This window comes from Lagopus muta, chromosome 34 (genome assembly GCF_023343835.1).
Source record: "Lagopus muta isolate bLagMut1 chromosome 34, bLagMut1 primary, whole genome shotgun sequence".
NCBI lineage: Eukaryota > Metazoa > Chordata > Aves > Galliformes > Phasianidae > Lagopus > Lagopus muta.
In genome coordinates this window covers 466,926-482,554 of record NC_064466.1, presented here as the reverse complement: position 1 = coordinate 482,554, position 15,629 = coordinate 466,926, and the positions used below count along the sequence as shown (strand labels likewise).

General features: G+C 55.5%; 1 protein-coding gene across 1 annotated transcript in view; it reads right to left on the bottom strand.

The window, feature by feature from the left end:
* The window catches only part of WIZ (WIZ zinc finger), a 50,868-nt gene that overhangs the window by 29,102 nt on the left and 6,137 nt on the right, over positions 1–15,629 (bottom strand). Inside the window, 1 exon segment of the mRNA XM_048930075.1 lies at positions 14,759–15,225. Coding sequence (XP_048786032.1) covers positions 14,759–15,225 — 467 coding nt within the window.

Sequence of the window (15,629 nt, the reverse complement as noted above, 5' to 3'; positions counted from 1 at the left end):
ACTGCAGCCCCGTGCCACCGCCCCAACAGCAGGCATTGCTGCCGCTTTGGATGGCACAGGTTTGTGTTTTTCTTTCCAAACTAGAGCAACGAGGTTCCCGTGCAAGGAATGCGTGGCCTTGGGCTGAGAAGCAAAACAAAGCAACTCCACACACACACACACGCAAAAAAGGGGAAAGGGTGTAACAGCTCTTCTCCCGACTCACCATTAATAGGAGCTGCAGTTCCTACACGAATGCAGAGCCCTTCCCTTTTGCAAGAGGAGAAAGCTTGCACCCCAACACCCCCCTTCCACTGAGGGCACCCGAAGGAGCAGCCTGGTGTCCTGCAAACCCAAACCAAGACCTTCTGATGACATTGCTGCTCCAGCTCTCCAAGTAGGGCAGATCACTTCTCCATCCCCAGAGGATGGCACTGCTGCTCAAACTCTTCAACGGTGTTTCTGCCCCCAATCCCCAACTAGGGTAGACTGTTCTCCACCAAAAGGACACAGCATTGCTCCTCAAGATCCTCAATGGTATTCCTGCTCCAAATCTCGAAGCAGGGCACAGCACTCCTCCATCCCAAGAGAATGGTATTGCTCCTTAAGCTCCTTGATGGCCTTTCTACCCCAAATCTCCAAGTTGGGCGGACTACTCTCCATCGCAAGAGCACAGCGTCAATCCTCAATATCCCTCATGGTATTCCCGCTCCAAATCCTGCCTCAGAGCAAATTCTGCTCCATCCCAAGAGCGTGGCATCGCTTCTCTCCATCAGGAATCATCCCACTGTGTCACGCATGCACATCCAAACGCTCCCCAGGGCAGGGCAAGACCATCGTGCTCAACGTCCCTTTGCTGTGGCTTTGCCAGAGGCAAGCAGGAGATTCTGCTCACGCTATGAATACAGATGAGCTGGCGAGAAGACTTGGGCAGAGCCGTGAATTTCACATTTCCTCCTGAAGACGGATGTGTTTGGGGTCAGCTTTCCTCCTCCGGCACTGGTGAAAGATCCCGGCCGTCCGCAGACGGAAACGGGATGCGTTTCTTTCTCTTTCTGCACGATGGCAGCTCAGGGCTGTATTTAAGGACACTCCTAAGCCCCCAGGCAGGTGACCTTGAGGACAGGAGCTCTTCAAAGCCCGGCGTGCTGGCAGCACATCGCGTCTCATCTGACTCGAGCTTGGCCGGCTGCTGACGGAGCTGGGGACGGGGCTGCGAGTCACATTTACGTGTTCCGTTTGTGCTGCAGATGCAGAGCTGGAAATCAAGCTGGAAAACCCAAGGGTTGAGCAACCAGCATCCAAAGCACTGATATTTCTGCTCCACAAGCAGAAAAAAAATCGCTGCAAAGAGCCCAAACCACAGCATTCCAAATGCGGCTCAGAACTAACAAACCAAAGGATCCCATGTTTCTGGTTGCTGCCATCCATCAGACAGTGCCCAATCCACTCTTTCAGGCTACGGCGAGCTGCAGTAGGAGCAGAACCATCCGTACTTGGTCCCTTTGGCTCCTTGAGCTGCTTCACGGATCTGGAGATGACCCAAAGCGAGATGAAGGGTCGTACAGACGAGATAAATGCAGCGTGAAATTATAGCATTTCTATGAATTTATGCGACCCAACAGACCAGCTCCAACTGGTCAACAGCCACCCACCCTGCTGAAACCACGCGTGAAACATCCATTCTTGGAGACTGTCCCAGCTGAACCAAACAAGCAACCTGCTCTTGGCTTTGGCACCCAACTCAACTCTCCCCAAAACAAGCAATGAGGCTCAAAGCTGCCCAGCTCAATTCTCCACACCCAAAAAGGCATCGAGGCACAAAAGCTGCCCAACTCGACTGCTGCTGAGAGCTCCAAGTCTCTCACCCTTCTCAAAGACTCAGCGAGCCCTTGGCCCAAGCCTGCTTTGAGGAGCAAAAGTGTCAAATCCTATTTCTACCCCTTAAAATTTCTATCCCCTCTATTCCCTCCCTCCACACTCAGGGCTTGGGAAGACACGTGAGTCGCAGGAGCACCATCCAAAAGAGAAGTGAAGAGGAGCAGGTCTGCCTGGCTGATGGGTCACTGTGCCGCCCCACTGAGCTTTGGGAAACCCCATGGCTATGAGGGAACATCACAACAAGCACAATGGCCTGGTCCCACCGAGGTGAGACCTTGTGGCAAGAGGAACTGGCACCGTGAGGAATCCCAGAGATGAGGACCTCCAGGCACCACTGAAATGCTTTAAAGTCGAGAAGAGATGCAAATACTCACAACTAACGGCCACAGAACAAGGATGAACCCCGACACAGAACGAAACCATGGAGAACAGATGGCGTCCAGAGCAAAGCCACCCTGAATTACAACACCATGGAGACAAGACCACAGCCATCCCGCATTCCCCATCCACCAGCAATGCTTGGCAATGGCCACATCCACGGCCACGAGGAAACCTTGAAAACCACTCCAACAGAAGGGGCTTCAGGGTGAGCACCAGCCTCCCCCCAGCTCTCACTTCCCCTAAAACCAAGCCTGCACGTTTCCACCCTGTGTGCACTGAGCCACGCAGTGGGGAACCATGCTCCCATCCAAGCGTCCCGTGCACCGCCTGCACCCCACACACACAGATGTGCTTTTCCCCTTACCTGGACGCCCCGACAGCTCACACCGGCTCCCACCACGTGCGCGTCTCTCGCACGGGTCGTTCTGTCCCCATGCCACAACAGGCTCCCCCCCGAGCGGTTACAAAGGCAATGCCTGCTCAGGAAGTGGTCTGCGGAGGGCTGCAGGAGGTGGGGAACGGCACAGTGAGAGGGGAGGGCGCTGGATGTGCTGACTCAGCAGCCGAGCTCACCCCGGCTCCAGAACGCTCCATCTCAGCTGTGGGGCTGCTCCCACCCACCCCGCTCCCATGGCACCGCGAGGGTCCCAACCCCTCCAGCTCTCAGTCCCCAAAGGGGTTGTTGCTGCATCTCTCCACCAGACGCTCCCTTTTGGCTTCGTAGGATTTTCTGCCATCACTGTCTCACGCCCAGGCTTAACTCAAATAAATCGAAACGTGGGCCCAAGGTCTGCATCGAGCTCGGCTGTGCCTGGGCACGCAACATCCAGCGGCTCCGGAGAGCGTTGCAGCTGGTCTGGACAGATCAGAACACGTTGCATCAGGACAGAAATCCTACTCAAACCCTTCTGGAAAGGATCTGGAGCAAGCTCAGAACCCTGGCATCCATCTACGCTCGTGAAAACATCTTCTCTTCCAGCTCAGATCCACCAACCTTCCAAAAGGGGGACCTGCAGGACGGCGCAAACTCATCGCCCTCTGAGAGCGCGGGAGGAACAGTCGTCACCCATAGACACCAAAGCTAATTCTCACAACAGCAAGCTGGAAGCAAACAAACAGAAAACAACTGAGCTAAGCTAAAATAAAGCAGTGCTGCCGAAGGACGGAGCTGTAGGAAGCGCTGGCACAGTGCTGTCGGAGCTGCCTGGGATGTTTTTGGGATCCGCTGCGATCTCGCAGAGCTCGAGAGAACATCTGGACTGGGGAGAAGCAGCGATGCTGCTGAGTGAGGCTGAGCCCCATGGGGATGTGGGGGGGTGAGGTGGGGATGTGGGCACCCAGCCCATCGTGGCACTGGGATGCCTCCCCTGGGGGGATGAGCGGCACTCAACCCCAAGTGGAGCCGGGGCCAAATCCAGCAAGAGGAAGAAGGTAAAGCAGGGAATGCAGCAGCTCATTCCACCGGGAAAAAGCCCCTGCAGGGAGGAAGGGCAGCATTTGTGGGTCCTACAGGCACACCACAACCTCAACCTCATCCCAGGTCCCTCCAACCCTCGTAGGTCAGAGAGAAGGCAGAACCAGTGGGGGTTCTCTTCCAAGAAGGGGGTCAATCTGACAAGGAACAGAGCCAGAGAAAAGAGGAGGAGGTGCTGCCAGCCAGGAGGAAGAGCCGAATGCCGTCCCAGCACCGGGGTGATAATCCTGCATCACCCTGGGGTTCTGCATCGCTGCTGCAGTGAGAGAGGATGGGGAGTCCCAAAAGAGCCAAGAAATTAGGATGAGCTGAAGGGAAAAGGCTCCTGGAAGCTCACAAGCTGCACGGTAGAAGACCTCAGTGACTGCATGGAAGTCACGAGTCACTCATAGAGTTGGGGGGGGGGGAGGGGGAGGAGAGGGGTGAAAACAAACCAAGAAAAAAAAAAAAAAAAAAAACCAAGAAAAAAACCCCAACTCAACCACAGTTTGCAACCTGCAGTGCACAGCCGGCTCTGCAAAGCGCCACCGAGCAGCAGAGCAAAGCCAAGCCCTTGTCAGCAACCCGAGCGCGCTCCGCAGGCTCCTGCTCCCTGCTGGAATCCAACCCAGGCGGAAAAAGCTCCCGTTTCTCCCCAAAACGCACCGCTTGGCACGGCCAGGAGCCCTCGGGGGGAGCTGGGAACGCTCTGGAGGGGTTTTTCTGCTTGCAAACGCGTTAATCGAAACTGAAACAGGTGTGAGCGCGGGGAGCAGCGGTTGGTGCCGCGAGGCGCCGAGCAGCGTGGCGTGTTTGGCTTGGCACGGCCGTGCGGAACCCGACACTGCGCTGCTCTCCCCTCCCAGCACGCAGAGGCAGAGGACACGCGTTCGCTTTGGGGTTTCCTTTGGGTTTTCTCCTGTTCGAAGTGGGGAAAATCCACCGGATGGAGTCCAAGGGCTCGTTGGAGTTGTCAGCTGTATTCTAATTACCGGAGGTGTGATTATCATTCGGGGCTGTTCCTGTGGTCAAAACCCTCTGTTTTCCTGCTGCCGTCCAAAACACAACTGTGTTCCTTCCCCACTTTGCAGCTGGTGCCCCCCAAAACCTCCCAAGCAAATCCCAAGCTCTGCGCCCTGCAAATATTCCCATCTTGTCTCCATTTCCCCCTCCTCCAGGGCCAATCTCTTCTTTCTCACCCCGGTCCCGTTTTCCACCCCGCTGTGTTTCGGGTTCACCACCCCATGGGACGCTCAGTTGGAGGAGGATCCTGAGCAGCTTTTGGGTCCCGTTTGGTTCATCTTTCACCTTGCTGGAGTCTTGCCACAACAGCGACCCAACGGGTGACGGTGACCCAATGGCGACCCAACTCTGCTCTCCTGACCGCAGTGCTGTTTAAAACGTGAAAATCCATGATTTGAAGCCCAAAATGGCTGCTGACAAAGGCTGCAGGCTGCGTCCAGGTGTCCAAAGCTTACAAGAGTTTGAGTTCGGTGGTTTCGGGGCTCTCAGCAGCCCGGTCCCAGGGCTGGATAAGAAAGCAGGAGGAAGATGCTCCTTCCTCTGCTGCACTCTGATGGTGACAGCACCAATCCCATTCAACCTAGCAATGCAACCCCAAGTCCCAAAACTCCCCCAAACCCCATTCTTTTACCCCATGGACGCCCCGGGGCTCTTCTCCCCGAGGTGTTTCCACACCTGCATTTCTCCCATCGCAGAGCTTTGTTTGAAAAACAAAAGCCAAGTGCGAACGAGCGCTGCCTGCAGGCACACGGTCTCCTTTCAGCCCTTTCACCTTTTCAGAGGCCATTCCCAGCTGCTGAAAACCTTTCCCCCACCCTCTCCTTATCAGGGCCCTGAGCAAATCCATTCTCTCAACCCCTCGCTGCTCCATCCAGCTTTAAGCAAGATTTATGGGGCGGGCGGCCGAAACTTTCCTCATCAGCAGAGGACGAGTCCAGCGCCGAATGAAAGGATTGTTTCTCTCCAGGCTGCTTGAAAGACATCCAGAATCTTTTGCAAGCTCCTCTCGTTTGGATCCATCCCTATTCCAGCTTCCAGCAGACCTCGGCACGCGCGCAGCTCCCATCAAAGTGGCCCTGTTTCACCAGCCATGAACACAATTCCCAATTCCCATCGCTGTCTCCTTTCTCCAAACCCTGAACCCCACACCCTGATCCACTTTTTCCCTCTGTCTGCCGGCACGCGGTGGCTTCACCACTGCTAAATCAACTGAATCATCAATCAACTAAAAAGTGACAACAGCGAGTCCTGAGCTCAGCTCTTGTCTATTCGCTGTATTGGCAGCGTGAGGAGATCTAAAGGGATTTTTGGATGCTATAATGCCATGGAAAGCCCTCAGTTGGGATCAGCGGGGATCAGCCTCTCGCCATCGGGATCAGCCTCTCACTGTTTGCTACTGTCAGCCTTTAACAAGCTGTCCTCTCCGATTGCAGCCAGGAGCTGGGGATGCTCGTTAATCCCACTGTCACACAGCTATGCCAACGAGCTGGACTGGGCCTTGGCTGGGGGACGAGCTCTCAAGGATGCTAAGTGTTGGGTTGTACCAGTGAGCACCGCTGGGTTACAGAACCATAGAATCATTAAGGTTGGAAAAGAACTTGAAGGTCATCAAGTCAACCCACTGCCACCACGTCCTTCCATGCCCCACGGCCACGGTTCTCCAGCAGTGGTGACACCGCCACTGCCCTGGGCAGCCTGTGACAATGCCTGAACACTCTTTTGGAGAAGAGATTTTTCCCAATGTTCAGTCAGAACCTCCTCTCCAGATGGAACAATCCCAGTTCCTTCAGTCGTTACCCATCAGACTGGTTTTTCAGAACCCTCACAGCTTCACTGCCCTTCTCTGGACGCACTCCAAGGCCACAGTGCCTTTCTTGAAGTGAGGAGCCCACACTTAACACAGTATTTGAGGTGCATTATCACAGCAAGCGCCCGCTGGGTTGCCATCATGGACAGAGCCCATGGGGTCGCCAACGCAACCATCACCCACTGGGCCATCATCATCACCACTGGGTAACCATCACAGCCATCGACTACTGGGTCACCATCATCTACTGAGTTGCCATCATGGCCATCACCCACTGGGTCACCATTGCCCATGGAGTTGCCATCATGGCCATCACCCACTGGGTCACCATTGCCCATGGGGTTGCCATTGCATGCATCACCCACTGGGTCACCACCATGGCCATCAACTACTGGGTCACCATCATCTGCTGGGTTGCCATCATGGCCATCACCCACTGGGTCACCATTACCCATGGGGTTGCCATCGCAACCATCACCCATTGAGTCACCATCACGGCCATCACCCGCTGGGTCACCATTGCCCATGGGGTTGCCATCATGGCCATCACCCATTGGGTCACCATTGCCCATGGGGTTGCCATTGCAACCGTCACCCATCAAGTCACCATCACGGCCATCGCCCACTGGGTCACCACCATGGCCATCAACTACTGGGTCACCACCACCTGCTGGATTGCCATCATGGCCATCACCCGCTGGGTCACCACTGCCCATGGGGTTGCCATCATGGCCATCACCCACTGGGTCACCATTGCCCATGGGGTTGCCATTGCAACCATCACCCATTGAGTCACCATCACGGCCATCGACTACTGGGTCACCATCACCTACTGGGTTGCCATCGTGGCCATCACTCACTGAGTCATCATCACCCACTGGGTCACCACCATGGCCATCGACTACTGGGTCACCATTGCCCATGGAGTTGCCATCATGGCCATCACCCGCTGGGTCACCATTGCCCATGGGGTTGCCATTGCAACCATCACCCATTGAGTCACCATCACGGCCATCGCCCACTGGGTCACCATCATGGCCATCGACTACTGGGTCACCATCACCTACTGGGTTGCCATCATGGCCATCACTCACTGAGTCACCCACTGGGTCACCACCATGGCCATTGATTACTGGGTCACCACTGCCCATGATGGCAACTCCATGGCCATCACCCATTGGGTCACCATTGCCCATGGGGTTGCCATTGCAACCGTCACCCATTGAGTCACCATCATGGCCATCACCCACTGGGTCACCATCACCTACTGGGTTGCCATCGTGGCCATCACCCACTGGGTCACCACTGTGGATGGAACCCATAGGATCACCGTTGTGGTGATCCAGCAAGGTGGAAGATGGACCAAGATTGGACCCAAATGCTGTTAAGATCCCTCCTCCAAGTATCTCAGGTGAAGAAAGACTCTAACCATCACGGGGGTGGAAAGTGGAACCGATCCCGGGATGAGAAAGAAGGGATTGGCCATTGGGAGGAACACCAGCTGGGAGATGGAGATGAACTGAGAATTTTCACATGGTTCTGCTTGCAAGGGATTTGTGGAGACCAGGAGGTGCAAACTGGGGAAGAACACGGCTGTGATTTCTGGGAGACAGCGAGAAAATGGAGGATTTTGATCACACAAACAACCCTAAACAATAATCACACCTCCAATAACTACAATAATGCATAACTAGAATAATGCATCCGACAATACAGTTACGAGGAGGACAAACCAGACACAGAGCAGTGGGGCAGCAGCAGAGGAAGGGAAGCAGCAGCTCAGTTCCACCCTAGCAACAAACCCACATGGGATGAGCTCCTCCACATCTCCTACATCAAGGTCGCCATGTCCCAAAACCAACTATTTCCCCCCCCCCTCAAAATGCTGCAAAGCATCGAACGGATCAAATCCAGCACCCTGATGACAATGCGTACGTGGTGCAGCATACACACTGTGTAAACTCAACAATAATTTCCTCCTCAGAGGCAAATGCTGGAGAAGGATAAGCGTGGCCCCACGCCGAAGCATGAGCTCATTGTGCTGGGGCTGGGAAAAGGTGACGGTATCTCTGTCCCCAACTTGACCCTGCCTTACAAAAAGGGTCACTGCCACATCCACATACCCTCTATTCACTCCCAGATAGTTTTTATCCCAACTGATATCAAAGAAAAAAAACAAAAAAACAGGTTTGAGCTGTTTGCTGAGTTTTTCCGGACATCTGGCAGCTTGGATGAAGCAGCCTGGGCCGTGGGGTAGAATCAAAAACAGCCCCCAAACCACGACACGCTGCACCCTCAGCTTACAGGAGCAAGGCCAAAGGCTTTCCCCGTGCCCAAGCCTGGTTTTGCACGGCACAGACCCACCTTACACCCAGAGCAGGGGACAGACGTGGCCGCGTCCTACTTTGCACGGCAGCAGGAGAACCCGCAGCCCTGCCCCTGGCTTATTTTTAAACCACGGCCCCGTTAGCGCGAGCAGCGGCACAGGGGACCGGGCCTGGGGACGTTATTTATAGCTGCCATGGAGTGGCACAGCAGCTGCTTGCTGCTCCTTGCACGGCCCCACAGCAAGGGTGGCAGCGCCCACCCCCCCTTGCCTTTGGGGCTCCGGCTCTGGGGTCCAACAGGGGCCAAGAAAACACCCCCATGGACTCTCATCCCTTTCTTTCGGTGGCAACTTGGGGATCACGGCACAACAAAGCTCCCACCCCATGGGGACACCCCACAACCCAACCTCTGCCTTGCTCCCAAACCCTCACCCTGATGGCCACCAACCCCAAAAGCCTTTTTGAGGAGAGATCCCCTCCACGAGGCTGCGTTGGAGGACACACCGCGTGCGTTTTTTGCCACGTAACTGTAGGATCACCAAGTGCACTCCAGGTCCCAGCTCCAGCTACGGCTCTGTCTGTTGTCTTGGACTCCAGCGTTGGGTTATTTATTTGCTAAGCAACAACATGACATCTTTCCTGGCACTGCTCGCAGGCTACGAGGCTGATGGCACGAGCAAGGTTACCGGGACTGCGCACTCAGCTCCTCGACGAAGGGAATCCTCCATCCATCAGCATGGAGAACGCACTGGGAAATGGCCACGTTGCTCCTCGTCCACGCAGCAAAACTCCACAAAGGCTTCAGGTCTCTGGAGGAAGGCAGAAGGGACCGGCCCCAGGCGTGAAGGCAGGAGATCGGCGTGAGCTGCGCCCGCTCGCTCCGTCCTGTGATCGCCTATCTTTCTTGGACGGAGTTCAAAGGCAGCCGTGGAAACAAAGCGTTGGCAAACACGCCTTGGGAAGGGCTTGGGAGAAGGGTTGGAGGCCACCAGAGCTCCCTGCAAAGCCCCGCAGCCAACTCAAAGCACCGCTTCCCACTGCGGAGCGCTTCCTGTTGGGATCGGTGCCGCAAAACCAACGTGTTTCCCCCCCCCAAAACTCATCCCAATACCTTGAAATGAGGAACAAGGACAGCATCTCAAGGTCTCACCTTCCCACCAGCCCCAGATCTCAGACAAATGTAGGTCGTGCATGGTTTGGCCTCCTCAATGTCCTCGCTGAGTTTTCCAGGCTCCTACAGACCGAGCGCTCCAGCTCTGTGTCAGACCCTACACACAGAGAGGGGCAGTGGGATGCAATTTTGGGGTAGGATCAGAGAGCAGCACCACAAGACTCCCAGCGGGGCAAAACTCAGGTCTTCAAGCAAAGAGAGAGCTTAAGGATTGGGATGAAACTGTGCTGAGCTTTGGCCGTGCCAGGATCCGCTCAAGGATCTCCCAAATGCATTCCATGTAGGCACCCATCCCCATTCCCTATGCATCCACATGGCCCCAAAGCTGAGCTTACACCAATTTCTTTGCCTTTCTGGGGGTCCATTCAGTGTTTCCAACCAAACTCCCACCAATCTGGACCAGGATGGACACACAAACTCAACCAAGAGCTCTCTGCAAAACCCCACGGCCAACCCTAAGCGCCATTTCCCACCCTGAAGTGCTTCCTACTGGGATCCACCTTGCAAAAATCAACGTTTCCCCCCCAAAAAAACTCCCTCTGATACTCATTTTTCGCCCCAAACACTCCTAAAACTCATTCCAATGGCTTGAAGTTCAGAACTAGATCAGTGCCACGATGCCTCACCTCCCTGCCCAAGCCCCAGACCTAGCCACCATTTCCCACTTCCCATTGGGATCCACCTTGCAAAACCAACGTGTTTTTCCCTCAGAACACATTCCAGCACTTTGCAACAAGGAACTGAGACATCCAGGTTAACAAGACAAAACAAATCTATCACCAGAGTCACCTCATTTATCACCAGACCCTTCTTGGAAGACATCAAGGCAGGAGAAACCCCACACAAACCAACCCAAACCTGGCATTCAGCTCCTGGAGGCCCAAGGACCCAATGCAGAGCGAGCGGAAGAGCCGAGGCTCTCAAATTTCCCACAAAAAGTACAATTTATCCACTTTTCCTGCACACAGAGGAGTCGCCATCGTGCCCCAGATGCATTCGCAGCACTGATGCTTCGCTGTCTTTTCCCCTCATCTCCATCGCCCTGTGGCACCCCAGTTACCCCAGCGCTGTGCAGATCGCGTTCTTTTGAGTGGAGAAACAAAACCAAACACCTCATCTTTGCCCTTCTGTCTCTCGGCTCCCATCCCCTCCACAAAAAAGGCACCCCGTGCCGCCATCCCTAAAAAACGACACAGATTTGGGGAATTCCATTCCAGTGTTTTCTTCCTTGCAGCGGCGCAAAGCTGCAGTGACCTCACCATCGTTCAGTGGGATGACCCTGGAAAAGCCCTAACGAGTTCTGCTTTCCCGATAGCAGTGGCCCATAGGGGACCAAGGACACCCACGAGGACAGATTCCGTGCCCAACAGATCGCTGTGGGGCTGCACTGCCCCCAATCCCAGCGGGTTTTTCCTCCAGCTTGCAGGTAGCAAAGAATGCAGGGAAAGGAGCTGCAAGGGGAAACTGAGTCACAGAGCAGCGCAGCTTGAGGTCAGCCCTTTTTTCCTCCTCTTCTCAGAGGATTTAGGACAGATACCAAAATCAGCATGCGGCCAAATTGCTCCCCAGCAGCGATTAAGACCCAAACCAAGGACGACGTCGTCCCCAACCTCCTGTGGCCGCAGATGGAGACGATCCCCAAACACAGCTGCACCCCATCACCATTCCAGACATGCGGTGACTCCTCTGCGTGCATTTTGGCATCAAATCTCCCCCAACCTGCAGCCCCTCGACATCCCAGCTGAGCACAAAGGCAAACACGGCCCCAAAGCTCTCAGGCGTGACACCAGGCTCCAGTGGGCTCTTGAGTTTCATTCCAGCAGGAAGGAAAAAAAAAAAAAGAATAAATAAAACATTAAAATACCAACATAAGGAGGGCTCAGCCTTTCCCAGGAGTGATCTCAGTTCGATCGGAGCTCGGAGGGATGAATGGAAAGTCACTCCCGAACCGCAACGGCGGTTCTTGCAAGAGAAGGGGATGCAGAAAGAGGGATTAAAAGGGAAAAAGAGGAAAAATTGACCCAAAAGGTGGGGAAACGGGAGGGACGTGGAGGTGGGACGCTGGCTGTGCCCAGCAGGGCATCACCCTCACCGTCAGACCTGTATGAATCAAACACCTCCTTCCCTTTCTCCTCTTCCTCGGTGGGTTGGGCTGATCCTCCCAGTTGGTGATTTGGGATGAAAATGCCCCTTTTTAGCACGGTGAGCACAGAGGTGTCACCTATACCCAAACCTGAACCAGTTGAACCAGTTTGATGCGTGGCACTGGTTGGAAATCCACAGCTGGGCTTTCCAGCCGGCTACTGGCGTCCCCAGGGATGAAGTTGTGTCCTGTGCAGGACCTTGGGGTCACCCCACACCACAGCCCAGTGCAGAATGTCCCAAGACTGGGGACCTCGGGGTCACCCCTCACAACCAAACGGATGCCCCCACATCGGGGACCTCGTGACACTCCGCGCCGCTGCAGAAATCCCACAGAGGGACGCCTCAATGCTGGGGACAACTCGCACCATCACGGCTGGATGTCCCTACGTTGGGGACCTCAGGCCACCCTTCGCTGCCACAGCAACCCTGAAGTTGGATGCTCTGATGTCGGGGATCGTGGAAACACCTCTCAGTGCCACAGAGACCCCAAAGTTGGATGTCTCAACATTGGGGATCTCGTGACACCCCACGTGTCATCCCAAAGCAGGCTGTCCCACTGCTGAGGGGACCTGGGGACACCTGAAACTGCCACAGCAATCCCAAAGCAAGATATCCCTGCACAGGAAACCTCACGGCACAATTCCCTAACTGCTTCCCCCCCTCAGCAAGCCTCAAATCCCAACCTGCCCCATCCTAATAACTCACCTATGGGGACACAATGGGGACAATGAACACCAACCAGCAGGACAAGGGAGAGTTCAGCACAAAGCTCAGCGTGCCGCGACCTCGGCTCCAACAGCCCTGCCCCAACGCTGCTGATATGGGGAGGAAACCCCCCAGGCCGGGGCTGATAAGGGTCCCGTGATGCAGGGGGTGCGCAGGGAGTTGCAAATGCAGCCAGCAGATAAGGGCTTGGGATTGAGATCTGTGAGCCATGCTGCTCCCTCAGCCCCAAAGGAGGGAGGGGGACCGCAGAGCATCCCCATTTCCCTCCAGGAAAAACGCAGTTTGAAACTATTTATTGCCCAAATGGCTGCTTGGAGAGCACAGAACAGAGCCCAAAGAGCTTCTTATAGAGGAAAGAGGAGACATGAAGCCCCCGAAATGCAAAAGCTTTCCATTGGGATTTCTTCCTTCTGCTCCCAACGTTGGCTCAGTGCTCATGAAGCAGCCGCGGGTGAAATCACCCAAAGCAGAGCACGAGGCTCCTCTGAGCAAGGCAGGGAACCCAGGATCTGCCATTGCTCCGCACCAAACCTGCCTTCCCTCGGGGACTTTTTAAGGGGAAAAAAAGCCCTGAATTCTGCTCAGCACCAAGCAGGATTTGCCCTCCAGCTCAGCGCAGGAGGAAAACTGCCCTGCCCTAAACCTCACGCCCGGCTGCCCCGCGTTGCTCATTCTTCAAACACTCCTTCCCCCTCCGTGAGTTAATTTTCCACCCGCTGTCCGCAGCGGAGGAACTGAGAGCCACCTTCCAGCCAGGAGTTAATTAACGAGGCCAATCACCAGCCAGCATCCCAGAAGGAAAGAGGGAAGGAAGGGAGGGCTGTGAACGTGCAGGGTGGACGCGAGCACCCTGCCAGCGCTCGGCATCCAAACGATGCCAAAGTTTTGGAGGATGCAGGGATGGCACAGAAACAGGGAAATCCTCAGAGCAGGCGAGGGGCAGATGCTGGAAAAGCAGGGATTTAGGGAAAAGCAGCAGCTGCGAGGGGCTGCCCTGCAGGAACAGAGCTGGGGAAGCACAGAAAATATCCCAAAAGCACAGCAGCTTTGCTCACAAACATCCAAGAGCCCTTGGAGTAGGATTTTCCATTGGGATCACTGATAGGTAACAGAGATGCTCAACCCAACCGGGCGCAGGTGGCGGCGTTTCAGCCCCAGAGATACCAGAAAGCAGCCGCAGATGGCAGATCTGACTCACCAAGCGTGCCCAAAAGTTGGGTTTGCTGCAGCAAGGGGTTTCAGCGCTGCCCACGCGCATCCTGAGCTCCCGAGGGGACGCACAGCACACGTGGCTGCAACCCAACAAGAGCTTTCGGGGCACACGGTGGGTCCCAAACGTCAGACCTGGGCTCCAAGACGGCCCTCCAGGGCCAGCTGTTGAGAGTTGGCTCTTCCCACGGAACAGATCCTGGTGCCATCAGTCTCCACGATGGAGATGTGACCTCAGTGGGTTACCAGAGCTCCTCAGACAGCTCCCTGGCCAGCTCATAGCCTTCCACTGAGGGTGACGGCACGCGTCCCATTCGGGGTCCCCCAATGAGGCCCAAGTGGGGTTTGGCTCACCTGTCTGCTGCTGGACCCAGACACGAGTACACTCAGCTTCCTCATTTTACCGCAACCCCAAGCCTTAAATCCGCACCTCTCCCACCCCCCCTGCAGCTCCATTTCCCCAAATCCTCAACACCTCGTGGCAAAAAAACGTCTCCAAACCACACGAGGGAAGAACCATCACAAACCAGAGCTGGGCAACGCCAGCGAGACCCAGGCTGCCAAACAACCAACAGACAAAACCAAAGCAACCCCAAACCCAACCGTGGCCATGCAAGAGCCGCCACCAGCCCGCAGCAGAACCCAAGGCGACTCACCGGCCACGTCGCAGGCTTCCAGGGCGATGTCGGGCTCTTGGCGAGACAGCGGAGAGAAGAAGACGGGGTCTTCTTGTAGGGGACAGAGCTCAGTGCCAGAGGGTCCCTTCGTGTCCCTGCTCATCGTCACCAAGTCATCAGCGGTGTAGAAGGCGGCTTCGCCGAGCTCCGTCCCCGCTTCCGCCGATGTCCCAGATAGAGCCGCGCTCTCCAGAGGCTTTTTTGCATCTTTCACAAAAGCAGCTCTTCGCTCTTCACCTTGGGGGCAATCGGGGGCAGCGAAATTCTCTTTGTTTGGCTCCAGTGGCATCAGCAGGGCTCTGCTTCCATCTCCCTGGCGCTCTCGCTGTTGCTCTGATAAAGTAGGGACAGCTTTCTCCATCCCTTGCTGATTGTGCTGTGTCACTTGGAAAAAAACACCGCGCTGGGACTCGGGAGGGTTGATGGCCAGGGACAGCCGGAAAAATCTATGAGAAACAGAGATAAGAGAGGGGAAAATGAGAGGAGCGCGGCTTCGCCGAGGCGGAGGAGGCTGTGAGAGCAGCAAGCAGCTCCCGAAAACCCAGCAGGCTCCATCCAAGCTGCTGTTCCCAACGCTGCCCTCTGCTCATCCCTCATTTGCTGCTTCCCAAGTCAAGCCCTGGCTAAGATTTCGGGTCCCACCGCTCATCCTTTGCACAGTGCCAGGTCCGTCCTGGAGGTGATGCAACCAATACGAAGCTTTCTCCCCATCCCATCAGAGAGGGAAGACAGACAGCGTCCCTCCGCTTTGGGACCATTCATCCCCTCACAAGAAGCCAGAGGAAACCCTCCAACCTGTTATTTCGCCCCAGAAGTGCCCGAATCCCATAATGTTGCTGCCGGAAAGATC